At 27.2% G+C, this 27,329-nt stretch overlaps 2 protein-coding genes across 11 annotated transcripts; both read right to left on the bottom strand.

The window, feature by feature from the left end:
* Window positions 1-1,939: 1,939 nt before the first annotated feature.
* Window positions 1,940-13,446, bottom strand: Shmt (serine hydroxymethyl transferase). 7 transcript variants are annotated; one of them, XM_076311266.1, is made up of 7 exons: window positions 7,780-7,808; window positions 4,572-4,758; window positions 3,946-4,139; window positions 3,651-3,862; window positions 3,239-3,563; window positions 2,239-2,738; window positions 1,940-2,138 (listed from the first exon to the last, which is right to left on the bottom strand). In XM_076311266.1, the coding sequence occupies exons 1-7, from the start codon at window positions 7,791-7,793 to the stop codon at window positions 1,984-1,986; spliced, it is 1,587 nt and encodes a 528-aa protein (XP_076167381.1). In that variant the 5' UTR covers window positions 7,794-7,808; the 3' UTR covers window positions 1,940-1,983. The 7 variants fall into 7 exon arrangements, with proteins under 7 accessions (XP_076167381.1, XP_076167384.1, XP_076167382.1 ...); XM_076311269.1 differs by lacking the exon at window positions 7,780-7,808 and adding an exon at window positions 7,356-7,377; XM_076311267.1 differs by lacking the exon at window positions 7,780-7,808 and adding an exon at window positions 7,209-7,349.
* A 366-nt stretch (window positions 13,447-13,812) lies between these two features.
* Usp7 (Ubiquitin-specific protease 7) lies at window positions 13,813-25,314 on the bottom strand. 4 transcript variants are annotated; one of them, XM_076311264.1, is made up of 18 exons: window positions 24,438-25,314; window positions 23,085-23,183; window positions 22,088-22,363; window positions 21,803-21,921; window positions 21,392-21,526; window positions 20,878-21,072; window positions 20,633-20,804; window positions 20,340-20,532; window positions 20,088-20,241; window positions 19,720-19,914; window positions 16,966-17,187; window positions 16,389-16,683; window positions 15,923-16,142; window positions 15,682-15,849; window positions 14,429-14,933; window positions 14,266-14,337; window positions 14,105-14,198; window positions 13,813-13,954 (listed from the first exon to the last, which is right to left on the bottom strand). In XM_076311264.1, exons 1-18 carry the CDS (start codon window positions 24,526-24,528, stop codon window positions 13,851-13,853), a joined length of 3,309 nt encoding a protein of 1,102 aa, XP_076167379.1. In that variant the 5' UTR covers window positions 24,529-25,314; the 3' UTR covers window positions 13,813-13,850. The 4 variants fall into 4 exon arrangements, with proteins under 4 accessions (XP_076167379.1, XP_076167378.1, XP_076167377.1 ...); XM_076311263.1 differs by having other exon boundaries at window positions 14,105-14,204; XM_076311262.1 differs by having other exon boundaries at window positions 13,842-13,975.
* Window positions 25,315-27,329: the final 2,015 nt, after the last annotated feature.

Below are 27,329 nucleotides of genomic sequence, written 5' to 3' on the forward strand. Positions count from 1 at the left end.
AAAAATTTCAAAAATCGTTGAAAAAATCAACATTTTTTTTAATATGGTAGGGTGAAATTTCGAGTAAATGATGTTTAGATACATTTGGTTAGTAGCTTTATCTTACTCAAATCTTCATAAATGGGTATGATAGCCATGATGACTTATGGGCATTCTTATGAGCACAAACCTTGCACTCATTCATTACTGTACGTGATTTATGCATTTCATCTTTTGTACATTTTAGTTGCATGATTTAATTATTCTTTTATGTTTTGCTATTTCCACTCTTATTTTGGTAAGAGGACTATGAGGAATAGCACAGACTTATCCAAAAACTTTAGAGTCAATACAAGTCAAAACAATAGAGTATCTTATTGTTAGAGTAACTCAATGACTGAGCCATATAGTATAATACCTGATATTTGATCTAAACACTTTTCATTCACATTTCTTATCATTTTAAACTAAACTCTTGACTTGTATAGTTATTATTTTTACCCAAACATTTGTTATTCGTATATAAAAAATTCTATGACAAAATACTTTTGTGAATTTTATATCAATATTTTAAGGGCATCTCTTGGAAATCTCACGTACTAAGAAAAGATAACAACAAATTTATCCATTTTCCCAAATTGTCACTGTGGTTTCCTGTCTTAATCATGTAACAAATAAACCTAACATATATACTTATAGTTTCAGAAAAAGAGTGCTTAATAATATTACTTGTTGCTAAATTATTAAATGAGGTAAAGTCAATAAAAAATACAAATGTTACAGCAACAAGTAAAATATTTATTTATTAAACTCTATATTAATATAAACAAAATTATTTACAATTTCAGTAGGAAAGTAGATTACATATTTAGTTTAAAAAATTAAATGGCCATGATTCTGTAACAAAGCACTTTTCAGTACTAATAAGAATAATATACTACTGCTGTGTATTGAATAAAAGAAATACGGAATAAATATGATTATAAATATAGACTTATTATACATATGTAGACATATTCGATATATTTATATATATGTATTCTTATAAAAGTACATATGTGTATACAAAATATTCTTTCATTATGGGTATGGAAACTTATTTTTCATAATTTATAGATACAGTAAACATTGTACAATATGCAATGTTCAAAATGTTATAAAAGTTTGTACGATTCAACTATGTTACAAACAATTTTCCTTCAAAGGGAAATAATTGTATTTATAAAATTCAGGCTTTTCATACAATATATTGACAAGAATAATATAAAATTATTTAATTTTTCATATATTATTTGAAAAAGAAAAGACATTGAAGAGCAGTAGAAGAATTGATTTATTGAAATTATATTGTACTTATACTAGTATGTGTGATCACATTATTGCTCTAAAAGCTTTTTACAATGAGGCAATGAGGAAATCCAAATGTAAAGTATTTGGATATTTAGTATATAAATATTATATACAGTCTAATAGTCAAAGAAAAATCATGTACAAATAAAAAGATCATATTATCTATAATTATTTAACAATTTTTATTTCAAATTTATTTTAAGAAGACAATTATACTACATTAGTGAGTATATTATTCACCCCTGTTTAAGATCTTATTAAGACGGTTAAATTAAACAAATGATATTTTTAATTAAAACCTATCTTTATCACTTGTCAAAATGAACGACATCACTGTTTACAAATTAATTATAAACTTAGTGTATTGCTAAATCTGTACTATTATTGGTATTAATGAATTACTATAGACACTAATTTATATAATAATTTTAGTGACATATTAATTACCAGTATGCTAATGATTTTTAATTACAAAACAAAAACGTACACTTTTACAAAAAAAAGATGAAAATAAAATACACTATAATATATAATTCACTAATAAAACAATTTGATTTAATGTTTTATTTAGGAATGGTAAGCAATGAATAAATGCAAAGCAAGATACATATAAATGATAAACTTGCATATATAGTATTACATTATTCATATACATCAACCAGGCATGATAAATTGTTTAGAAAAAGTTTCAACTTCTTCTTTTAAAGCTGCAATATTTTCTTTAATACGAGTATCGGTACTCAATACTCTCTTAAAATCAACGAATTTTGGACCAGAAATATTAGTTATTTCCTTAGCAAGTAGTAAACCTAAAACATGTTTAAAATGTTCATCATAAACGTGTAATATTACTAAACCTAAATATTATTCTTACTCATACCATAATCTATAATCTTAATACTAATTTACCTTCATCTATAAATTTAACAACTTTATCAATATCTTCTTCAACAAAACCACGAGTAGTTAATGCTGGTGTACCGAATCTAATACCACTAGGATTCAGTGCACTTTTATCACCAGGTACTGTATTTTTATTGCAAGCAATAGAAATACTTTCCAAAATCTTTTCTGCTTTAGCTCCTGTAATTCCTGTAGATTGTAAATCTACTAATAACAGATGAATATCAGTACCATCTGTACTAATCTTATAGCCACATTTTTGAAGACCTGAACATAGTCTCTTTGCATTAACCACTACTTGTTTTTGATACTCCAGAAATTCTGGTGATTTAGTTTGTTTCATTGCTGTAGCAATCCCTGCAATTGCATGATTGTGTGGTCCACCCTGTAATCCTGGAAAGACTGCCTGGTTGATTTTATTTTCTATATCATACATCACTTTTTCTCCAGTCTTTTTAATACTTCTAACTCCTTTACGGAAGAAGATAACGCCAGCTCGAGGTCCCCTGATAATTAAGAAACAAAATAATATTTACATATCCTATGAAAATTAATAAATACAATTAACCTATATGATCCTGAACCTGGACCAAATCTCATAACTGAAAACTATTGAATGAGATACAGTATTGTTTATAGCTGGCAACTGATACCGATAAGGCATGCATGCATACAGCATAAATCATTCAGTAAAGAAAATTAAATTTCTGTTCATTTTATTACACTTTTAAAAACATAATCAATGGATTAACAAGATTTTTTAGTTGAAGATAGATCCAAATAGATCCTACTTGAACTACTTTTAATTATATGTAATTCAAAGTATTTCAGAAGAGATCTAAAATAATTGAAATTATGTATAATTAAATATAATCAAAATGAGATTGTATTGAAATTAATTATTATAGGCAAAACTTTGCCTATCTATGGGTAATATTGTCATAGTCCAGTATTGTCCAGTATGAAAAGTGATCAGTTATTTAGAAAATACTGTACCTAATGTTACCTTAAAGTTTTGTGAGTTGTAGTTGATACAACATCACTGTATTCAAATGGACTGGGAATTAATCCTGCAGCTACCAATCCTGATATATGAGCCATATCACTAAATAAGTAAGCATTATTTTCATCTGCTATTTCTTTAAATCGCTTATAATCTAAGCATCTACTGTAGCAGGATATACCTGCTATTATTATTTTAGGTTTGAATAATTTTGCTGTGTAAGCTAAGTCATCATAATCAATTAGACCAGTTTTAATATCAACTTTATAAGGCATTGATTCAAAAAATATTGATGTTGCAGAAATTTTTTTAGTTGCAGTAAAGAAGCCTGCAAAATATACATAAAGCAGCTCAAAAAATGCTAACATAACAATTCATAATATTTTAGTATATTTATATAAAATATGTATATTACCATGAGTAAGATGTCCTCCATCTGGGAGATCAAGTCCCATTAAACGTCCATTAGGCTCAATTAAACCTGTATATACCGCAAAATTAGCTGGACTACCTGAGTATGGTTGTACATTACAACCCCATTCCTCTGGATTTAAATTAAATGCTTCTAAAGAACGCTTTTGTGCCAATAATTCGATTTCATCTATGTATTCATTTCCTCCATAATACCTAAATACAAAAGGACATATATTATTTTAAGAACTGTATTAATTATTTAGAAAGTACTAAATAATGAACTACAAAAAGTATACCTTTGACCAGGAAGGCCTTCACTATATTTATTATGAAGACAAGAACTCAAACATTGAAGCACACTAAGGGATGTGAAATTTTCACTAGCTATCATCTCAAGACTACATATTTGCCTCTTCTTCTCTTTTTCAATCAACTCAAAAAGTTCTGCATCAGTTTCCCAAAGATTTTTTTGAATTAAGCTTTGCATATTCTGTATAAAAGATAATACTTGTTAAACTTATGTAAAACATTTACTTTATTAAATAATAATAAATACATTTATTTACACAATAAATATTTTACTATTTAAATGATATGTTACTCTGATAAGGATATTTTAGAGAGACTTATACTTATTATTTCCACAGAGTTCAAAGTGTTATGACTGATAACTCCATGCAGAATGTAACAATATATGTAGAGATTGTTTATCAAGAAACAGATTTATATATGTTATAAGTCAAATATAATCTCATGAATGGTATTTATGTCTACTAATTAATTATACGAATATAATATAATACATCATTGAGTTCATTCATTGTATGAAAAATTATAATCGGAAAATATTTTTGTACAAATTATAATTTATACAAACATAATTAACTAATTAAAATTTTACTTAAGTTATATATTCACTCACAAGTTTTGGTGTGCAGCACGTGGTCATAAAGCGTACTTCACGATTTGAAAGTCGAAAGACTTCTGGCAAGTTTCTTTGAATAACATAATCTTTCAAGTATCGCATTTGCATCATCAACAGGTTTTTAACCAATTGAAAATCGCGCTGATTTAAATTCGACCAATTCCGAATCATAGCTAAACGTTTTCTAAATAATATATATGCAAACACTTATTAAATGTGTAGTGTGATATTACATACCTCTGTAAATTCAGTGCGATCTTACATACAGTGGCTCGTAAGTCTTCGTACGCAAAAGCAAAATTCTTTCAATCTAATTTTGTTGGTATTTTAATAGTACCAATTTCTTTGGTACCAACATCTTTTTAAATGTCATTATACATAATTACAGCAGAATAGTTCTCATTTTTCAAAATAGGACAAGTACGAAACGAATTAAATCATTTTTCTTTATATAAATGAAGAATATTTATTGCATGATGAAAACATTGTTTCATAAAAGTCTTCATACGGTTGTAGAATATTACACGTAGTTGCTCAAATATTTAAAACAAATGACGAACGGGGATATTTTGATGTTGAACTTTCTCAAGTTTCATTTTGAGAAAAGATATTTACGGTTGAAAGCAAAAATAATGTTTTTGAATTCGATGAAAAGAAGAAAATTTACAACCTAGCATCAAGAATGGTGACAGTTCCATGATGAGGCTATGTGAGTGCTGAAGGAACAAGCAACTTAATGCAATTAATAACAATATTAATGGAGTTATGAATAAGTTTGTTTATTGAAACATCTTAAAAAATCATTTAAAAGATAGTGCTGAAAAGTTTGGGATTTTGAAGGATCCACATTTTTATCAAGATAACCCAAAACACAAATCCTACTTAGTTCAGCAATGGCTCATTATTAATATTCTTCACATAATATCCACACTTCTCAAATCTTCAGATCTCAATTTAATTGAGCATGTGTGGGCAGAATTAGATACAAAACTCACAAAAGGATCAATTTCAAAGTGTGAGGTGTTAAAACAAATGTTATAGTCTGAATGGAGCAATATTAATAATGAAATTACTTCCAACTTGTTTAAATCCATGCTTAGGTGATTGTAAGTTGTAATCCCATTAAAAGGTTACCCTATTAAATATTAGAAAACTTTAATTGTAGTATTAATAAATCGTATTATTAACTTTACGAAGACTTTTGTGGGCCACTGTATGTATATACAAGGAAAGTTATTGAGAACTGTTACCCGAAATAAACATTATCAAATATTTATTTCGTACAAAGTATATTGTAATCAAAAGAACCCATTGAATGAATATTTTCTAATTTTTTGCCTTATAGTTTCAGAATTTTTTAAAAAACCCTAGAGCACCCTAATATCTTTGAAAATATAAAACTTACAAAAATTAAAAAGTATTCACTCAATGGAGCCCCTTGAATACAATGTATTTCAAATAAAACGTTTTTTGATCAGATTAATAGATAAAGGAATATTTCATCTAAAATAACTATTTAGTAGTTCTCATTAACTCACTCTGTATATCAGCAATATATTTCATCATATTGTCTAACCCAGAGGTATCACTTTTTTTGTTACCACGTATCAAAAAATAATAAAATTAAAATCAACCATGTACTGCATACTATATGAAGATTTATTAAAAATATTGAATATTTCATTTGTGGTGTTTAAATTATTATTGCGTCATATTTTACTGAACATTTAATTCTACAAGGACTACAAAAAATATCGTACTAATTTTACATGTGAAATATTTGATACTAGAAAATGGTTCCATATTTTTTTTAATGTTGTGAATATTACATTACACCTTTTTTCAATTTTCCAAGAAAGGAAACAATAGATATCTCATTTTCATCAAATTCTCTCAATTTCATTTGATACTACTGAAATATAGTATGAAACTAATTGTATAAAGCAAAAAGTTGATTAGTGACATGTAGTTTTTACAGTTTACTACACTATGGCTCACTATTTTAGCATATGTGCATTTTAGCACCTACTTGTCTAAACACATCATTTTCTTAAGCAAACCTATGCATTTATTATAATATATTTTTAATGAATATTTATTTTCAAAAATTGTTATATTATTTCAATTTATACATAAAATGAATTTTATTGCATATTCGAACGCGTGCCATCAAATCATCTGGCGTGTTATAGATTTACCGACCCTGGTTTAACGTAAATATTTTTGAAAAAAATATTTTTTAATCAACGGCCTTACAAAACACGATAATTTATTTTCTTATTACAATATTTAAACAACTTATAACATTTAAAAACATTTAATAAGTACGTAAATAAAAATTGTTGCTTAATCAGACAATGTGTTGCAAAACACTAGATATAAAGGTCAATAATAAATATGATTGCATTTGTTGTTTGTTTTAAACGAACACACTATTATCAATGTATGAATAAACCATTAAATTTTATATAACATTATTTGATCAAATAGTAAATTTAAAGTAAATCAATTTCTTATCACTTTCATTTTTAATGGTAATTTTTAATAAAAAAGCTACTTCAGTTATATATTAATATAACTTTTACAATAAAAAAACAAGATTTATTACAAACAGCTGTTATTAATAATTCTTACTACAATATTTTCTTAAGAGGAAATACTAATTCGTTCACTTCGTACTACAATCGTTTATCGATTTATTTAATATATTTTTATGTTCTTATCGCACTTTATGGTGAACTATTTTGATACCATATAACAAACGACAGTAACAAATTTTACGTTTTGACTGTAACAACACTGGTTTGAAAGTAGTTCACAATCTATAACTTTCTTTCATTACGAATCTGTTTATATATATATATGAATGTATTCATATCGTATTTCAGATCGTCCAATCTAATTGATAGTTTTATCAAGACCTTTTGAACGGTTTTCTTCATCATATACAAAATTTCAAATAGTTCAGAAACTTTGAAAGTTTCTCCTTCATTGTCCCTCATATTTATTATAAAATATAGTATTGAATAATGGATATCAAAACAACTATTTAAACAAATTTTAAAACTAAGTACGTACATTTGTGTTAAAATATTAAAGATTTTTTGTCAAATAAAGAAATAAATGTTTGAATATTTTTGGCAAATATAATTAAGGGAACGATATTTTACTTATTCTTTAATAAGTTTTCATATCTTATACTTACATAACCTTTCTCATTTCTGTAGTAAAAAATCATCAGAAGTCTTGAATTCATATGAACCGCTTTCGTACACTTTTTAACTATTTAAATTTTTGACTGTACTTCCAAAAAATACCAGTGACCAATTGATGTCAAATTTTGGAAAGAAAGAGGATAGGAGAAGTAGGTCCTAAATATAACATTTTAGCTATTTCATAAAAAAAAAAAACTTTCTGCATAATACATTGACTTTTGTCTGTTCGGACATTATTAATGTGATCACCTCCGTCTAGAAATGTCATCGATCGAGTATTGAATAGTCGATAACGCGAACGACATTGAACTTTATTTTTTGTAGGGTATTCTATTTAAATCTACCATTACATCATTATAATTTTCGGTCACCGAAACATTTTATAACTAGTATCGGTTTTTATGAAATCTGTTATAGTTGGATTAGATTTTTTTTCGTCAGCTTGGTTAACATATGAAAAAAATTACATAAACACCATATAAATTCGGAGCCTACATCATTGCTGTGCAGTCGACCGTCCAACAGTAATGACAATACTAATCAGAGAATGACAGTTGATTAATGAAACCTGTGTAACATACGTACAGGCAGAATACAATGTATTGTACGGAATTTTGTTATTAATATTTCGAAAATTATTAAATACCTTTAGTTAAAATTTAATGTTTAGGATTTAGACACCCCCCCCCCCATCCACCCCCAAATTTGGTGCCGATTGGCCATTAGAGCTTTTTGGAAAAACATTCAAATTTTTGTTTATTTGCACTTACGAGTTTCAATGATATAGTTTCACATTGTACTTTTTGGTATACAATGGAAATATATAATATTATTCTATAACTTAATACGTACTACTATTTAATTCTCATTTCATAAAAAGAATACTTTTCTTTAAGTTTGTAGGGAACGGAGCAAAAGAAAGTGCTGCCCAACGAAAATTTAAATAAATTAATAACTTTTAAATGGTTCTATTATAATTAGACGTTGACTAAAAATAGTAAAGAATTACTGCTTTTAGATTATATAATGTTTTTAGCGATTATCTTTATTTTATTCAAGCTGTGTATATCCATTTCTTTGATTTGGCCAGAAAAAATGCATATTAATCGTTATAATGTAGCAAACTATGTACTTTCCAAATTTTAATAAAAAAACTATCTCAATTATGCGTTGTTTAATGTTCTTCTACTTGACAAATCGGATCGCAGAGAAATATTTGGGTTATGAGTTCTAATATTTAACTCTCTAACTTTAATAATGAAATTAACATGAATATATGCCGTGAAATAGAAATAATGTTACAATTGATCTTAAGAAATTAAAAATAAAGTTTAGAATTATTCATAAAGGAATTACAACATCGACTTTAATATTGATAGTAAGCCGATCTAATGTTCATATTAATGAATCTTGTAGAATGATAAAGGCGAGGTATGTCACAAAGGGGTATAACATCGAAAAATAGGTGTAGCTTAATTTTCATAATTAAATTTTTACTGAGTTTGTAAGAATTTGTCTCTTTACTTACTAAATAACACTCGAATTTTATATTTTAAAATTCGAAAAGAGTAAAATCGTATTTCTTACAAACCTATATTAATGCTTTATTTGTTACATGAAACATATTTTTTAATTGTCTGTATTGCTTTACACGGTAATCAAGTTTTGTTTATATGGTTTTCAATATGATTGCGATGTTTACTAATACACAGTAAAAGATAACAGCCGGAAGTTGAGTCAAAACAAAAGAAACAATTTCGTAAATATATGTATATCTTTTACTTGGCAATAACTTCTTAAAAGTAATTGGCATTACTGTACTTTATTTATTATTATTCTCTTAATAATATATTAAATTAGAATTTTTTATTTTAACAATCAAGATATTGAAGAAATTGTAAAATTATAGTTAAGTATTTTTAATTTTAATCATCATATAAATTAACTAAACACAGTACAAGCAGATAATTAATTTTATATACATACATATGTTGCAATTTCAAATTGTTTACATTTGTTTTTCACAGAAATTTATTAATATTTGGACAGCATTTTTATAAAATAATTAAAATTTTAAATGTTTAAATATCATTTTTGTTCTTAGTACAAGTTTTATATTTTTTAAATCAATATTATTTTGCCCTTTATTAAGTCACTGTTTAATAAATAGTTAATCTAGAAGCAACTACAAGACTACATTAAAGTAAAGTATCAATTTGTGTAGAGCAAGAAAAGGAAAACAAATAGAAACAGAAACACAGACAAGGTATTCAAAGTTCTTTGATTAAAGTGGCAAAGAATTTCCAATGAATTTATTTAAAAAATTACATGACAGCATAGCAAGAAGTTTTGCAGTCATCACAACTACAAATGGTAAATCCTACAAAATATTACCATTTCTTCGAATGTTTGTCAAAAGAAGTTACCACAGATATTGCTTAAATGCAATAATGTAGTAGTTGATGTTTGTAGATTATATGTAAGATAATATAGTTCCATTCTATTGTAGGTGGTCTAAAACTTTCAGAGTATCTACATCACATAATAAATGATGTTTAATAAACTGTTATATAATTAAATATTATAAATTATTGGTATTCATTTTTTTAATTAGACCCTATTATGATTGAACTTGTAGAAAGTATCAACAAGTTAAAAGTACACATTTTAAAATTATTACCATTTCCATATTTCATTATATTTATTTAATGTTTCATGAATATCAATGTATTGATAACTTATTAAACATTGCACATAAAAGAAAGTTTATGGCAATCAGAATAAAAACAAATTTCTTAGTAACAACGAATTTGAACAAAATAAATAACAAATAAATTCGACAATCACTTTATAAGAAAATATTAAATGTTATGCTATCAACATATTTACAATTTCAATATTATTTAAGCAGGAAACCGATTTAATTACGTGTAATATTTATATACAAAACTTTTACCTAAGAATAAGGTTTTGCATCAGATAGAGTTCTTTTTAATTGTTGCAATTATAAAATATTAAGTTTTTATAATATTTTAATATAATTATTTAATGAATTTTATAAAATGTCACTGCCATAACTTGATACCTTCGTATTTTTCTTCAAATAATTTATTCTACTAGTTACTTTAGTATCTAATACTGTTTAAATTCTTTACGAACGTAATATTAAAATATACATACTAATGAAAATTCAAATATATAAAATAAAACTACTCGCGTCAAGCGAAACATCGGTCAAAATCATAAATATCATTTTTTTTTTTATTACCAATTATTTCTTTTATGCATACCTGCATTGCAGTTTGCTTTTATTTACTTAGAAAAAAAACTATTGGAAACTTATAGTTCAAATTTACAATCGCAATTGAGCAGCTGCTACAAACTTTGTAGTACAAAGTTAGCTGTACAAAAACACAGAAACGCGCTACAACTAATCACAAGCATTATGTATCAGAAGAACGTCCTTTTGCGGATTATTTATTACATATGCGTCTGATACTTTCATTTTTTAGTACAGTACAATAACTTAAACAACTCTTTCAATAAACTTTTTATGATTTCGTGCAAAAAATACACAGTTACTATTAATATCATCATAAGTATTCAACTTCACGTCATTATTGGTATTCGTCAAGGAACATAGTAATGAAATGTATGTATACAATTTATATATATATGTATATATAAACAACAAAATGTAATCCATATTTTCAGAGTTCCCAAGTTAACATGTACAATAGTTTAATTTCTTTCGATTAAAGGCTGCAATTATCATATGTGGATTAATGAAAACATTCTGTCTATTGTGGTTTTTGTCCCTACACCTTTAATAAAAATGCAGTCAGGAACATCCACATACTTCAATATTGTTAAAAAATTGTAATTTCCAGTATTTAAAAAATACTCCAATACTTTGAGTGTCTTAAAACCTGTAAATTTCAATTACTTCTATGTTTTACATAAATATCTTCACAAAAAAATATTATCCACGATACTGCAATATATATTAAAATTAATTTTGAAAACCGAAATAACAAATGATAAGTTTGGTGAACAATGACATAATGTTTAAAACACGGACATTGTTTAAATCGTTATTATAAGTAGTCAAACTACCTGTGCAATCACGATTAAATTTTTACAAAGTATAGTAACACATCTTCACTAGTACATTGCATAGGTTTTTTGTGGATTGCTCATTTATAATATTTGCCAATTTTTGAATGCGCTCAAGAAATGTAATATCGTGAATCACGATAATTTTTCCTCACCATGAGAACTATATTTGACAAGCTTCTTTAAATTATATATTTAATATTGATATAAGTTATCATTTCAATTGAGTTGCAGCAATTTATTATCCTAACAGACTAATAGCTAATTCGACTGAAGTAAATTTGTTAACTTGACATACTTTGAGTTTTGTTTTAAACTTTAAAACCTTAATTCCTTTTAATAATTGTAACAAACTAGTCTCTCAGAAAAAAAAAACAAACTTTATTTATTAAAAAATTTAATAAATTGCTCCATCTTCTTCAAATATTTAATAACACTCTTAGGTATTTCGGAGCTACGAAGTTTCAACGCGTCTTGAAGAAAGACTTTAATCACAGTTAAGGCAGGAGAAACAGTGAATAAAGTAAAATTCATAAATAAGAGATCTTGTATAATATCGTGGCAAGTTTTCATGCAAAAAGTAATCGGAAGTAGATTCAAAATATGTAGTGAATTAAAAATTAAAAAGAAACTGTAGAATATTAATTAATAAAAAAGTTTAGAATAACGATAAACATGAAATCGTGAAATGATTTTCTTTTTAAATAATAGTTTAGCTCTCCATATTTTTAATATAATTACTTACATTCAATGCGCGTTAAGTTGAACATTTACTATGCTCGACGCGTTTTTTTCTTTTTAAATTAAAACTCTGCCTCATTAATATGTTAGTCTACTGTTATATATTTGCAAAATTTTTATAGAGTCTCAATAAAATATATAGGAATAGGCGTATAAAACACACACAGAAAAGAATATATTCAAACGCAAAAGTTCCAGGGTGTTTGGAAGGCAACTTAAAAATTTTACTGATAAATCACCTAAAAGGTGTTTTATAGTAAATTTTGATATCACAGTGGCCAACAATTCTTTGCTTACATTTCTTTTAAATTAAGGATCGGTAACGATACTTTAATGTTCAAACAAAAATGCATGTATAAGAAATGATATTACGAACAAAATGTTAACATTTATTTTTTCATAAAAAATACCTCAGTGTTCAGCATGTAAAATTACATAATATCTGTAAGTCTGCGTTTCAAACATCCTGAATATAATATAAAACAGGAATATGTAGACAATTCTTCTCTGATAGTGAGCGTTAAGTATTACATCATGTAGAACAGTATATAGCCTCTCTTTGGGTCTCGTTAAATCAACACAAAGATTTTACGTGGCAGGATCAAATAACCAAAATTTCACAAAAAATGAGGCTTTCTATAAAAGTAATATTATGCTACATTTATAAATACCTCTTTATTTCCTCACTTGAGCTTTCTTCATTCTGCAGTTGTAATCCATAATTACTTTCGTAATGTAATATGTATTTAAACAAATTCTTGCTCTTGTTTGAATTGAATGCATTGAAAACACTGTCTTCGAAAATATTTTTAAACGACTGCCATCAAGTGGCAAAATATTTATAAATACAAAAATTGATTTCATAGATAGAACCGTCTAATCCATTGTTGATGCACAGTGAAATCAACGTAGTACCATCGATCCAGCCACTACGTAAAATCCCTGTCGATTCGAAAGGGAGAAGTTCCATGATGCACAAAGTATCTCATTGCATGTTCATTACACTCTCTTAATCCATCGTATACAAAGCATAGATTTACCTTTCATTAACATGATCATAATATTAAAACCGCGCACAATCTGGCCGAAGAACCGAAAACATAAACGCATTTCCATTTTGTGTCAGATGTCGCTTTCTTACTATAAAGTCGTATAAATTATATGAGTGGCTGCCTAATTTTATTCCTCTTCGTATGATGAAAATTTAATTGTAAATTTTAATGGCCTTTTCGAGGTAGTTGATACGAGAACGCTTTGGCGCTTTGTTGACGTGTTCCAAACCAAGCCAAGGCTTGTGTGGCGATGTGCCTGCGTTTAAAAGTGGATAAACTACAAAATTTATTCTTTATCAGCGACAATTTAAAATTTATACTACAAGATTATGTACTGTTCTACTTATTTCTATTTATTCTATTATCTTTTATAATAAATATTTATTTTCTTTCGTAATACACTTACTCTGGCTTGTATGAGTACGAAAATCTGCAAGATCCACAATGTATCCTGGCGAATCCATAATAAAGTGTGGTTTACCCATTGTCACCACCGCGAACTTAAACTTCAAAGTTTTTTTATGAATTCTCATAAAATACCAAATAAAATTAGATTAAGATGCCTACCTTTTCAAACTCTTTTTCTTGTACGCCTAATTTCTTCAATAATCTTTCCTTCATTTTTGGGAAAGGTTCACCCTATAAACATGTAATTAACAAAAATATTTATAACTTCGCAACTAAAGTATTCTTTGTTTTTAAACTTCATCATTTGTTCAAATGTGCTTACATGTTTAATTTTAAAGAAAAAGGGAATACCAAATGTTGAGAAAACATCTTTATGAAAGTGTGCAACAGGAATCAACATTTCATCTTCTGCTAAATTTAACTCATCATTTGGAATTTCTTCTATCCTGTATAATTTGGTGCCAGATGTATTTAAGTTATCTAGGGGTACATCTTCTTTTGGACCAGGTGAAAGTTTACTACAATTTATTTCTAGTATCCTCAACTTTCCAGATCCATTTTCAGATAATTCCACTTGTTTTTTAGCTTCTTCGAGCAAAGTCGCCACAGTTCCATTTTTATTAGGATAAAGAATGATTTCCTTCTCTTCTTTAAGAGATGGACCAACCCATATACATTTAAATTGCTTTTTGTTTTCAAGCTCATTTACTCTAATACTAAGTTGTTGATAATACAATTTCTTTGTTTTTGCTTTACAAAAAGAAACCAAATCTTTAAGCGAACCTTCAAATGTACATTTTAATGGATGTCCAGGTGAATCTTTGTAACTACAAATAAAATAAACATATATATAATATCCCGTTATGTATACATGTTAAATGTTGATATGAATACATTAAGATGACCCTTAGCTATAGACGATACAAATTTTTGTACCGCGATATTTGGAAAAACTCCACAGAATTGTTTCTCTTGATTGTATAATGAAAAAACATGACTTATAGCCTTTATAATTTTATATGTAAAATTATATGTGCGTGGCTCCACTGTTCCTCCAAGATCTATACAAAAATTGTCCATATACCCGGATATTTTATTGTTTCTCGTACCTACTAATATGTAGTGGATCTTTTATGACTGTTTGTTGTAGAAGTTGCTTTAGACTCTCTTTTTTGAGAAGTTTAATTTAGATTACTAATTTTTTACTACAGACCCATCAATCTGATTAAATAGCCTTGAATAAAACCAAGTTGTAACAATTATTGGAAATGAATGCACCCTACATCCAAAAGGAGATCAAACAATTGTTGCATATCAGTAGATGCAAACAAAACATTAATATTAAATAGGTAGACAAATTTCGTACATCATTTGAAACAGCTGTGAACCTGTGGTTATGTTTTACATATTAAATTTCAAGACCTATGTAACATATTTTTTCGTTATTTCAACGAGGTGATAATTTATTTATTGGATTTTATTTGGGGGGGATCCTCCAAAAATTCTGAGGTCAAAGAATGTGTAAATTTTATATAAATAAAATATTATTATAGTATTAAAATTCCATTTTCTTACTTTTGACATTTAAAGAACTGCAGAAGATACGGATCTGTGCCAACTCTTTGTGCCACAGCTCTTGCCATTTGATCATATGTCATTCTCAAAGAAAGCTCCATTGTAAAACCTGGATCATTAGGAATTGTTTTATCACAAAATGTTACTTCTACTCTGTGGAATAGGTCCCTGAAATACAATTAAAATTTTCATATAATTCTTTATAATAAAATCAATTTGTGTATATACTTCTATAACTTACTTAAAATATTCTTTGCAGGTCGGAAGTTCATACACTTGATTCTCTCCTTCTTTTTGAAAAACAATGATATCTCCATCCATTAATTCTTCAAGAACTTTTTCTAATGGTTCTGCTAAGTTATCTATTTTTTCCACCAAGTTTGGTTTTATTTCTTCATAAAGTGCTAATTCTGTATCCGGTGGAAATCCAGCTCTTTCGTTTAAAATTGGTACAAGTTCCTCTGCACAAAATTGTCATAATAATTATTTTTCACTGTTGTAAAAATAAAAAGTTTATATTAACAATTAAAGTCACGTTCTATACCAAGAAATACTTCCAGAGGATCTATAAGTAGTATTACAGAGAACATCAGTTATAAAATATGTAAAAGTTTTAATAACATTTAAAATATTTTTAATAACAATCAAATTAGAGAAATGTTAATCTAATTTCTTTTATCTTTCAAGATACTTAAAATGGAACTTACGGACTTTAGCTGTGACAGGCATGTAATGATGACCACAATAATGAATTTTCTTGTTATTAGGATCATACAGTTTAAAAAATAATAAAACATCAGTGTCCCTATCAAAAGGTGGTAGTGCCCTTAAATCTGAATCTGGAGGAACAAGTTCAACAAACACATTCCAAACATTTGGATTATCTGAGCATTGATAAATGGATCTCTGTACACCAACTTCTCCATCAAGTGGCATTGGTCTACAGGTCTGGTTCGAACGTAGATTCAGTGGCCATAAACGAATTTGCTCTATTGGATATTTCTGTAGAAAAAATTCCACTACATTAGATGTTCAAGTTAAGCAGTACCATTAATTGAAATTGAAGACTTGATTCATTCATAAATATTGTGTTTTCAATCACCTACCGTGCTTGTAGATGATCACAATATAGTATATAACCAAACTAGTAGCACATATTATAAAGCCACACCAATATTTCAACATTAAATAATTTGAAATATATGGATGTATCGGTATTAACATAAAATTTCAATTTAATATCATGGGTAATAGCATGAAAAATTTGTCAACAATTACACTTACCAAGCTATCACTCAGCAATTCCATAAACTCTTGCAAGGTACACTGCTTACGTATGCGAAATACACGATACACAGCATGCTCTGGATCATACAAGTCATTTCCTTGGTGACCGTCAAAGTTATCCTCAAGAAGGACATTGATGGTTATATACAAGTATGCTTCTGTTCTTTCCTTTCTTCTTATTTGTTCCAGCCTCTTCTCCTCTTGCAGCCTCTCCACCAGCTAGACCAACAAAATTAAAATTATCCATATGTATACTAAATTCATCTCATTCGTAATTTTTTCTTCATCTGTCTTCTAAAATTTATACTTTTAGAAAAGCAGTGTGCTGGTATCATGCTTTTGAGATTCGAGAACAGGTAGTGTTCGAAATATCAAAAGAATGACATTTATTTCTCATTTACGTAATTTTAATTTTGTTCATCTGCCGCAATACAGACTACTAAGTCAAACAATTACACAATGAAAATTATTCAGCTATGAATGATGATTTCATGTACCGTACTGTAAACTTATTATAGATAAATTTAGTGAAATTTATATAATTCATAATTAAAAAAAGTTATTAAATTATTTTATACAGGGTGTGATATTTTGATTTGTTTAAAACATTTCAATTTATATCATATATTAATTCCAAGTTTTAATTAAAATGTATCATATAGTTTTCTTATTGTACATTATTTAAGAAATAATTATACAGTTCTAGTAATCAGTATTATTTGCAAATTCAAAATTATCATACCTGTATGTACCAAGTACTTTTTTAAGTACATAACCATCATTTATGCTAAATAATCATAAAAATGTAATGTATAACCATAGTAGTGTGGAGATGCTTTACACTTTGAACTGTTGTTATACAGATATGTTTTAAACAAAAATACAGCTGCAAATGTTCAATAAATAAAAATTAAAAGTGGTTACGAATTAACTAATATAAATTCTATTCTTTGGAATTTTCTAGTACTCAACAGTTTATTCCATACTTTTTCATTTCTTTTATGTCTAAAATATTAGTATAGTATTTATAGATACTTTATAGCTATTATGAAGTATTCACTCTGTCGATGATGCGTTGAGTTTTTTTCTATTTATTAATATGTAACAACAAATAAATAGGCAGCATCTGTTGATGGTCATACTGACTATTAACATTGACAAAATTGAATGAATTAACGACTCGATTGATTGATTCAGACCTTATTATAAGGTTCAATATCCTAACTTTGTCATCCACGTTGAGTCAAAGTATTGATTCACGAAAATCACGGATTTGATATTATAAATCACATTTCACCTCACTTACTGAACGATCTTCATTAAATAACAAACACACTGTAGAAGACGTATTAAGGAAGAAGCCGACATTATTAATAATCCTACTTATTGTTCATTTTTTTTCTTTTTTCCTTCAACGTTATTTGTTTCATGAGTTAAAACTCATTGTTTCAAATCAAATTTTCAATAATTATCTCACTATATTAACTAATAAGTCTTTCCTGCCCTTATTCTTCATATAGTTATTCACACATTTCCAACCTATTTGCGATATGTCTGTGCATTCTTCACCCAAAGCTTTAAAATACTACAATACAATTATTCATTTTAGATATAATATTGTACAATATTTATTACAATAAACATTTCAAAACGATTCTAAGGCTCATTATGATAGTAGCCTAATAATCAGATCCTATATCAACCCGATTGTAGTTCTTTTGTAGTACCTGAAGTGCAACGCGTACATTAGTTATAGCTGTATAACCTTCAGTCAATTAATATGTATGAGTATAAAATTTATAAGCAACGAAAAAATAAGTTAAAAAATCAACAAAAATTTCATTTTTATATGACTCAATCGTCCGTACAAAAAATCCTCTGTTAAAGAATCAAAAATATTTTCACTGAAATAAACAAATCTCTATATAACACGGATTATTAAAAATCTACTAATAACATACATTTTAGATAACGGTGATGCAGAATTTTACATTAAATGTTTTAAATTAGAATAAAACATTTTTTTTATTTGGATTATTAATTCAATTGATTCAAAATGATATAAACAATACATCTTTTGTTGCGTATATTAAATTTCAGCAAAGTAATGCGCGCATAACACTTTAAAAATTATCAAATGTGAAATATTACATACAACATGTCGTACCTGAAAATGGACATAATGTATTTAGTATCAACATTTGGTGATATAACAGCCCATAGCTGATAACACTATAAATTTCTGTTCATAAAAAATATTAAGAGAAATTTTATAACAAATATTTGGAAATATATGTGTATGTATATATAGATGCTAAAAAAAATATTAATTTATTAAATTTAATTTGTAGATCTTATTTTCTGATTAATTCACATGTCCAAAATATTGAATCTATTCAAATACGTTCCTACTCTGTTAAACTCATTTCATCCTTGGATTTAACTTGATATAATGTGTTATGAATTTGATGACCTCATATGCTATGAGCTAATTAGCTTAAAACATATTTGAGAAATGGGAAGAGTTTCGTCGAAAAACAATGCAAACGAGTTACAACTCTTTCCAGCTCTTTGCATGATAGTTGTTACTTAAAAATCATGAATATAGAGATTTGGATTTCGAGAATTTTGCGTGCACGGACGAAGAGTCGTAGTCTCTGTGTGTGAGTCTTTAATAGAGTCAGTCGTGTCTTTGTCACGTTCAAGGTCGCTCAACTCCTGGGAAAGTTCTCTTTGAAGGACGTTTCTGACCTCTTGAGGTATATCCTCTTCCTTGACTTCTTGCAAGACGTTTTCCAACTCAGAATTCCTTATGTACACCAACATATAGGCGTTCGTACAGTGTTTCACAGCTATAGATATGTCATCATCATGACCACCATAATTATGCTCAATGGCTTCCTGTTTTGTACACCTCGAGACAACATCATCGTCGAATTTACACCACTGTTTTGAAATAAAGTGTATGATCAATAATATATGGATGCTTTTCTCATTTACTTAAAAATATATAATTCTTATGGATAATACTGCACCAAGGCTTTAAATGTATAAATAATTCCAAGAACGATATCTATATAAATACAAATAGAAAATGTTAACGTAAAAGTTGTACATACTTTTCCATCACCGGCTGGATTAATAAATACAACGTAATGTCCACCATGATTATCTCCACTGTGAACTAAGACTGCATGCAATGTATAATCTGCACTCGTCGCTTCTTTATTTTGTAAATATTTGCCAAGACTTATTTTGTCATAGAATTCAAACCTTTATTAAATATAAAAGTTATACTTTTTAAAAATAAAGGCATAAATAAATAAATTCATTGCAATGATTTTATATCACTTTGATGTAAGATTGCTTACCTGTCATTAAATTTGACAGAACAATCTGTAATTGGATCATATTGAAATCGCATTAAATGCAAATGTAAAACTGGTGGAAACGATGAAAAGATAACACCTTTCTCGGCTTCCTGTAATCCATGCTCTCCTGCATCATACTTATTATCACCGTCCAAGCTTTCAGTGCTTACATAGTCATTAAAAGACTCATAAACTAAAAAAACGATAAATTTTTATGTGATAGTGTTATATGTATAAAATTATAAACATAAAATTTTGATTTTAATAACAAAAGTATTTCTACAAATACTTACTATTTGTCTTTCCCTTTATATTTAACTGTATATCATAGAAAGTTTCAGCTCTAGTTGATTTGTAATCAATATTTTTACATTTAATAAATGACACCATTTTTCCTTCAAATAATTTTGGTACTGTACCCTCTACACATGTTCCTTTCATTTTACTTTCCAACTTATCTAAAAGCTGAAGCAGTTATTAGTAAAAGATATAAATTTAATCAAATTATTATTAACGATATACTATATTATTTCCGTACCACTCGTAAAAATTCTTGTACATCATGCTGCATGAAAGAATCCAATGTTTCCCAACCAAAACTTTTGGTTAGTTTTTTTGTACCTACTGGTTTATCAGAAAATTGTAATTCATGGAAAACCCTCTGTAAAGCCAAAGCAACGCTCTTGCTAGAATCATCACTTTCTGTTGGCATTTTGTAGACTGCTTTACGTAACTGAAAACAAAGATATGAGTATTTAAATAATTGTATTATAATTATAGACAGAGAATCCAGATGCCATATAGTGTAATTTCATCATTAATTTTGGGATGTTGAACATTTTATAATCTATATAACTTCTATATCAAGTTAGTACTCTTATCATATACATACAAACATCACACACGTGCACACACAACTACATAAAATTATTAATTAGCATATTGTATTTGCTTGCACAAATAGTCTGAACTTTTTTAAGTGAATCAACCGCAACATCTGTAATTTTCTCAGTGGACATTTAATTTCTAAATTCCTTAAATATTTTACTTACCTGATTGGTAAAATATAAAGTCTGAAGCAAAGAATTCATGTAACATGTAGCACCTTGATTTTTTAAACCTACAAATCCTGTATGTTTTTTACTATCCCAACTGACCCCATGTGGAGCATCAGCTATCACATGAACCTATTTTGAAAAAGCAAATAATTTTTAAAAACATAAGTATATAAATATTTGTTAAAAATATTCATAATAAATGAAAGATAAATTAATGTTTTAATTTTATAAAATGAATTTAAAAAAGTAAATGATCAAAAAAGTAAAAAATTTTAATAAATCACGTTCAAAGTGTAAATGAACAATTAATATAGAATTTCTAAGTCTTTATGTAAAATGAAACAAAAATCTGTTTCTTAATAATACTTTATTACAAAATATTATAAGATCTTGAATTATACTAACCTCAAGTGTAATAGAATCATCTTTAATAAAACCTTTATCAGGATCCAGAACATCCTGCAATGTCATAAAATGACTAAATCCCCAATCATTTTCTTTACTATAGAATAGGTGTTGAATCTCTAAAATAAGAATGTATATCTTTAAATACATATAAAAATACATAATTATAATATCAAAATATTATAATGTATAAAATGCAAGAAATTAAATTAAAGTTTAAACAAAAAAAAACCAATCAAAGTAATTTAGTTGAAATAAAATATTAATTTATTAAAATATACTAACTTCTACTGAACGGTTCCTGTCCTTCCTTACAAGAAAGTAACCGTAAATCTGCAACTGCATAACAACTCCATGATGCTGATTCACTTTCTCCATTACATTGAAGAAAAAAACCAAGTGATCTTTGAGGTGGTCTTTCTTGTGTTTGACTTGACCTTGGCATTATCATTATTTTCCATGGCAAATTACGAACGTAACATGGAGGTGACAGGTGAGTATCCTTCATTTTAGAAACATTTTCTACTGTGTAGCGAAATGTTGCTTCCGATCTTGCTTCATCTATTTAAGAATGAAAGTAGCATTAACATATAATAGGACGATATATCTTTAAATGTATATGAACATTTATTTGTCACAACTAATATTTTCAAATTTCATGGATTAATAATGAAACATCTTAAAAAATGATTGAACAACATTGCTAATTTGATTCAAATTTTGCATATAATTAGTCCACACTATGTGTAATAATATATAAAACACAGAATGCATTACACAATATTTTATAAAAAAGTTATTACAAAATATGCTTTAAATTTTATATTTTTGATATATTAGATATGTGTCTACACATAACATTGAAATTACATATAAAGAATGACATAGTGAGAACACACAGTTCTGAATGTCCCCAAATTAAATCTCAATATACTAATCATGCATTCAAATGCTTCTGGTATTCAGTTCTATTGAATTAACTTATACTTATAATTTCTATAATTATTATAATTCTTGAGATTCATACAATTTTCAATTCCATTTAGTTCTTAACTTTTAATGTAGAATTTAAGCAATCAATATATAACATTATGGATGACAGTTTTAAAATAATTAATTATCAAGTGAAAAATATACAGTAATTGTTAAGAATTATTAAAATTTTTATAAATAGTTCAAATAATAAATTTGTTCTTTATTTGTAAATAATGTTTACACTAATAAAATAAATCTTATAGTATTGTAATTTCAATAAAATAAAACAATGTTATTTTTCTCTTACCTTCTTCCATTTCTTGATCTTGAATTATACAAGCTAATTCCGATTCTCCATTCATAGGACTAGTATCATTGCCATCTCCTCCACCATCATTTGGTGTTTCTATGAAATCAAAATATTTGTTAATATATCTTGCTTTCTAATTATATATGTAAATGAAACAAATTATTCATTAAAACATAAAACCATCTAAATTTTGTAAATGTATTGAACAAATAAAATAATATGAATTATGTATTGTTTTACAGTGAATAAGTGATACATAAAATATTAACATAAGTATACTATGTATTTGTTATATTTTAAGTAGTCATATTACCAAAGAAATGTTCTGCCGTTATATTAAGGATTAATTACAATATATACACGTGTGTATATGTATATGTATATATATATATATATATATATATATATATATATATATATATATATATATACACATATACATATATCAGGATATATATATATATATATATATATATATATATATATATATATATATATATATATATATATATAGAGAGAGAGAGAGAGAGAGAGAGAGAGAGAGAGAGAGAGAGAGAGAGAAAGAATTATACAATTTACTTAAAATTTTATAATAATCTTGAAAAAATATAATTTATAAAAATATCCATATAGTAATTTATATAAATTTTTGACACCAAATGCTGTGTCAAATTCCAATCATTGTGACATGATTAAAAGACAAATGAATGTTTTAATCAAATGAAGTACTACACTTAATCGTATGTATATAGATTGTTATCAATTTTAAAAAATTTCAGACAAAACAATTTTAATAAAAACTTAGGAATCAGTGAAATTTAATATTTTTATTTTTAAATTTGTCAAATATTACATACCGTTATTATCTAGAATATAAATATAATTCAAAACATAGTTAAATATTAATTTATTTAAAAATTATTTTTTCTTAATCATATCAATCTAACATGTCACTTTTTACTTTATCTATATACATTTATATGATATGAAACCCATACACATGATATTATACACAATTTATTACAATAAAGCATGCAATATACATTATTGCATATAACATTCTTTTTATACAGGAAATTATACAATAAAATTAAGTAAAAAATATAATACAATATGACATATGTAGATTATGGATATTCAATTACATGTACTTAAACTTCAAATACACAATAAACTTCAATCTTAAAAAGATTACAATTATGTGCAAACAAAAATTTTATTCAAAACATCTGTATTGTCACAAAGATAGGAACAATTTCTATAACCTTCAAAACAAAAATAAAAACATATGAAACTAACATAAATATAAAAAAAAATTAAATGAAATCAAACAGTGAAGGTGAAGCGTACCTTCTTGAGTATCCATTTCTTCGACTTCATTAACCTGAACTGGTGCCAGGTTGAGCTGTTTAAGGTTTTCTTGATCGTTAACGTGGTTCATCGCAATGCCGATATTGATGGTCGTCTTGAATGCGCCGGGTACCTCGGAGGCGGCTTCCGCCGTCGAGGTTACTTCCGAAGGTAGTGTAACTGATATATCCACAAATGAATTTTGAGCACAAATGGGTTGTTGTTGTTGTTTGATGTACTGATTATTTTCGCCAAGGACGGAAGACTTTTGCTCAAGCAAATTCTGCCGCGGCTGCTCGATTTTAATCGTAACCAGGCTCGCGTCACTACCACCACGACTCGACAGTGACGTTGTTTTACTACACGACGCCCAATTTCAGCAACTATCAAGTGCCTCCGCTTTTTCTGAGGACGCCCACAGCATATATTCCACCCTTGTGCGATATTTTTGTAATTCTTTCGTTGTTCCTTCTCTTGTCGCTACGGTTGTATCTTTTCTTACTCTCGTGGCAACTGTCTTGGTTCCACTTCCAGTTTGTACTCTCTCACTCCTTCTCGCCCGATCCGAGAAACGGATTCCGCACCGCGGGACCGGCGCGCTACTAATCGGGAGACCTACGTACTTCTTGCGAACCTCGACTCCGTTACGTCTTAATCTTAATATTTGTTCCAACCTCTGCCAACAGGCCCCCGTGCAAGCGAGTTTTTCTGCCAGTTCTTCCAGGTTTCTAACGTGGTCACAGATGCACTTAGCTGACGTTTTCGCAGACGAAGACTGAACGATCTGCTTGGATGATCGTCTCTCAGATCTCTTTTACGCGAAAATAAACAAAATGGCGACAAACCGCACTGCTCTGCTGCCTGCCTAACTGTCCTGCATACAATTCTTATGAAGCACGAAATTTTTATATCTCTCCAGATGGCATAGTCAGTGGAGTATTTTGATGCATAGACGCGGGAAATACAAAAAATTATATATGAAATGTATAAAAGGTAAAGTATGGAATATTCGATAAATGCGTGTATACTTATAATTACATATATAATTAATTATAAATCCATACATACAATCAGCTTAAAAAATCTTATTTATTCTACATAGATGTAACGAAAGGAGTTAAGTATATTCCGATTTCCAATTGGTGGAAATGTATCCCTAATTTATTCTACCAATCAGAAATATAAACACGTCTAGTGCGTTTCATTGTTCTGTAATAATATAGAAAAATATTTGCGCCAGTTTATAAACAACAGATTACACGAATTCTACCATTTGCAAGAAATATGACACGCTTGAATTTCACCATACTAGTGTTGGAAAACAATCGAGTCATTGCCATCGATAATTTCCGATAGTTTATCGATAGTGCTTTATTTAAATTTGTAAAAATCTAGAAGAATCGATAACTTCAAGTATGATTCATTTTCAAATAGCCACTTATTTTTATTCGTGAATATAAGAATATCTATATTTTCTTCCTTAGAATTGGCCTATCTTCAATATTAAATTATAAAATAAAAATATTGGTTATGATAACAAAAATAGATGAGTATTGAGGCTACTTATGAGTAAAGTTATACTATTTTAATAAAAAGTTCTCTATTTTACTTTAAAGAGTAGTAAAATGTATTGACATAAAAAAGCACAGAACACAGATGGTATAAAAACCGAAAAATAAGGAAGAATAATATAAATTTTCTATCATTCAAAGTCGTTCAATAGTTGGAAACTATCGATAGTCTTCAACAACTAACCTTTGCTTCTTAAACAAACTTATATGTGTTGATATTCAGCTGAAACATCAGATGACAATACTGTATGAACTTGATATTAAGAATTTATAATAAATTATTCAATGTACGAATTATTATTTATTAAATATGTATTATTGCATTTTAAGTATAAATTCCAATACATATAATTTTTACGTAACATATCGTAAGAGTCATGAATTAAGAATAATGCTTTATTAATATCACCATTTTAAACTTAATGTTACAAAAAAGTTATCTATATAAAGATATTATTACTTTTTTCTTAAAGTATTTTATACATTGAATACGTAAATTAAAAAAAAACGCAGATAAAATATAATGACAATTAGAAAAAGATAACTAATTTAATCGTACTCTGCTATTTTTGTTTTATGGTGTAAATAGTTCATATACACAAGCATGATCGAACTTTAAAATTGTATATCTTAACATATTTTTTTTTAGTTACAGAACATATTTTTTCATAAAATTTTTCTTTTAATTATGTAAAAAAATAAGTAATTAATTTAATAACTCTAATAATTTGAACAAAATTCATACATTTTTTGTGGTCTATATTATATACATACATACATATGCATGTACACAACATCTATTTACGTTTTCTTATTTAATTATGTATATAACTTTATACCACAAAAAAATTGTCATATATTGTATACTGTAATGTATAATTGGTAATAACATGTAACAATAGATTTGTAAACATTTATATTCTTGTATCCATTTCATATTACCAATTTTGTATACAAATACTGTTATAATTTCTTTATTATTAGATTAAGTTGCAATGTTATAACTTTATAGCAGCAATGAAGAAGAAATGAAAGAGGAAATTGTATATAATATTATCCCTAATGCAATACTAAATTAAGCCTTATAGGTTATAATTAAATCTCAAGCTTTCTTCGTTTCTAACATGGCCTGCCATTCCAATTGGAAAAGCGCTACACATTTTAATGAAATATTTTTATATAATACTGCTTATATATGCAATTACTGTATAACATTATATAGTAATGGACAAATTTCATTTGTTTTCCAATTTAATATTTAAAAAAACTTTATAGTTTGTATTTCTTTTTGCATATACATATAAAGCAAAATGATTATATG

The sequence above is a fragment of the Ptiloglossa arizonensis genome, chromosome 5, assembly GCF_051014685.1.
Source record: "Ptiloglossa arizonensis isolate GNS036 chromosome 5, iyPtiAriz1_principal, whole genome shotgun sequence".
Taxonomy (NCBI): Eukaryota; Metazoa; Arthropoda; class Insecta; order Hymenoptera; family Colletidae; genus Ptiloglossa; species Ptiloglossa arizonensis.

What these genes read in the sequence shown, in the direction of transcription:
- Shmt (XM_076311266.1), bottom strand. An exon ending in CGTGCTGCACACCAAAACTT is followed by an intron (nt 4,140 to 4,571) that starts GTGAGTGAATAT and finishes TCTTTTATACAG; the next exon opens with AATATGCAAAGCTTAATTCA. An exon ending in TGTTAAATTTATAGATGAAG is followed by an intron (nt 2,139 to 2,238) that starts GTAAATTAGTAT and finishes AACATGTTTTAG; the next exon opens with GTTTACTACTTGCTAAGGAA.
- Usp7 (XM_076311261.1), bottom strand. Translation starts at nt 24,528, where the DNA reads ATGAACCACGTTAACGATCAAGAAAACCTTAAACAGCTCAACCTGGCA. An exon ending in ACAGGAACCGTTCAGTAGAA is followed by an intron (nt 21,922 to 22,087) that starts GTTAGTATATTT and finishes TTCTTATTTTAG; the next exon opens with AGATTCAACACCTATTCTAT. An exon ending in TCGTACTCATACAAGCCAGA is followed by an intron (nt 13,976 to 14,104) that starts GTAAGTGTATTA and finishes TAAATTTTGTAG; the next exon opens with TTTATCCACTTTTAAACGCA.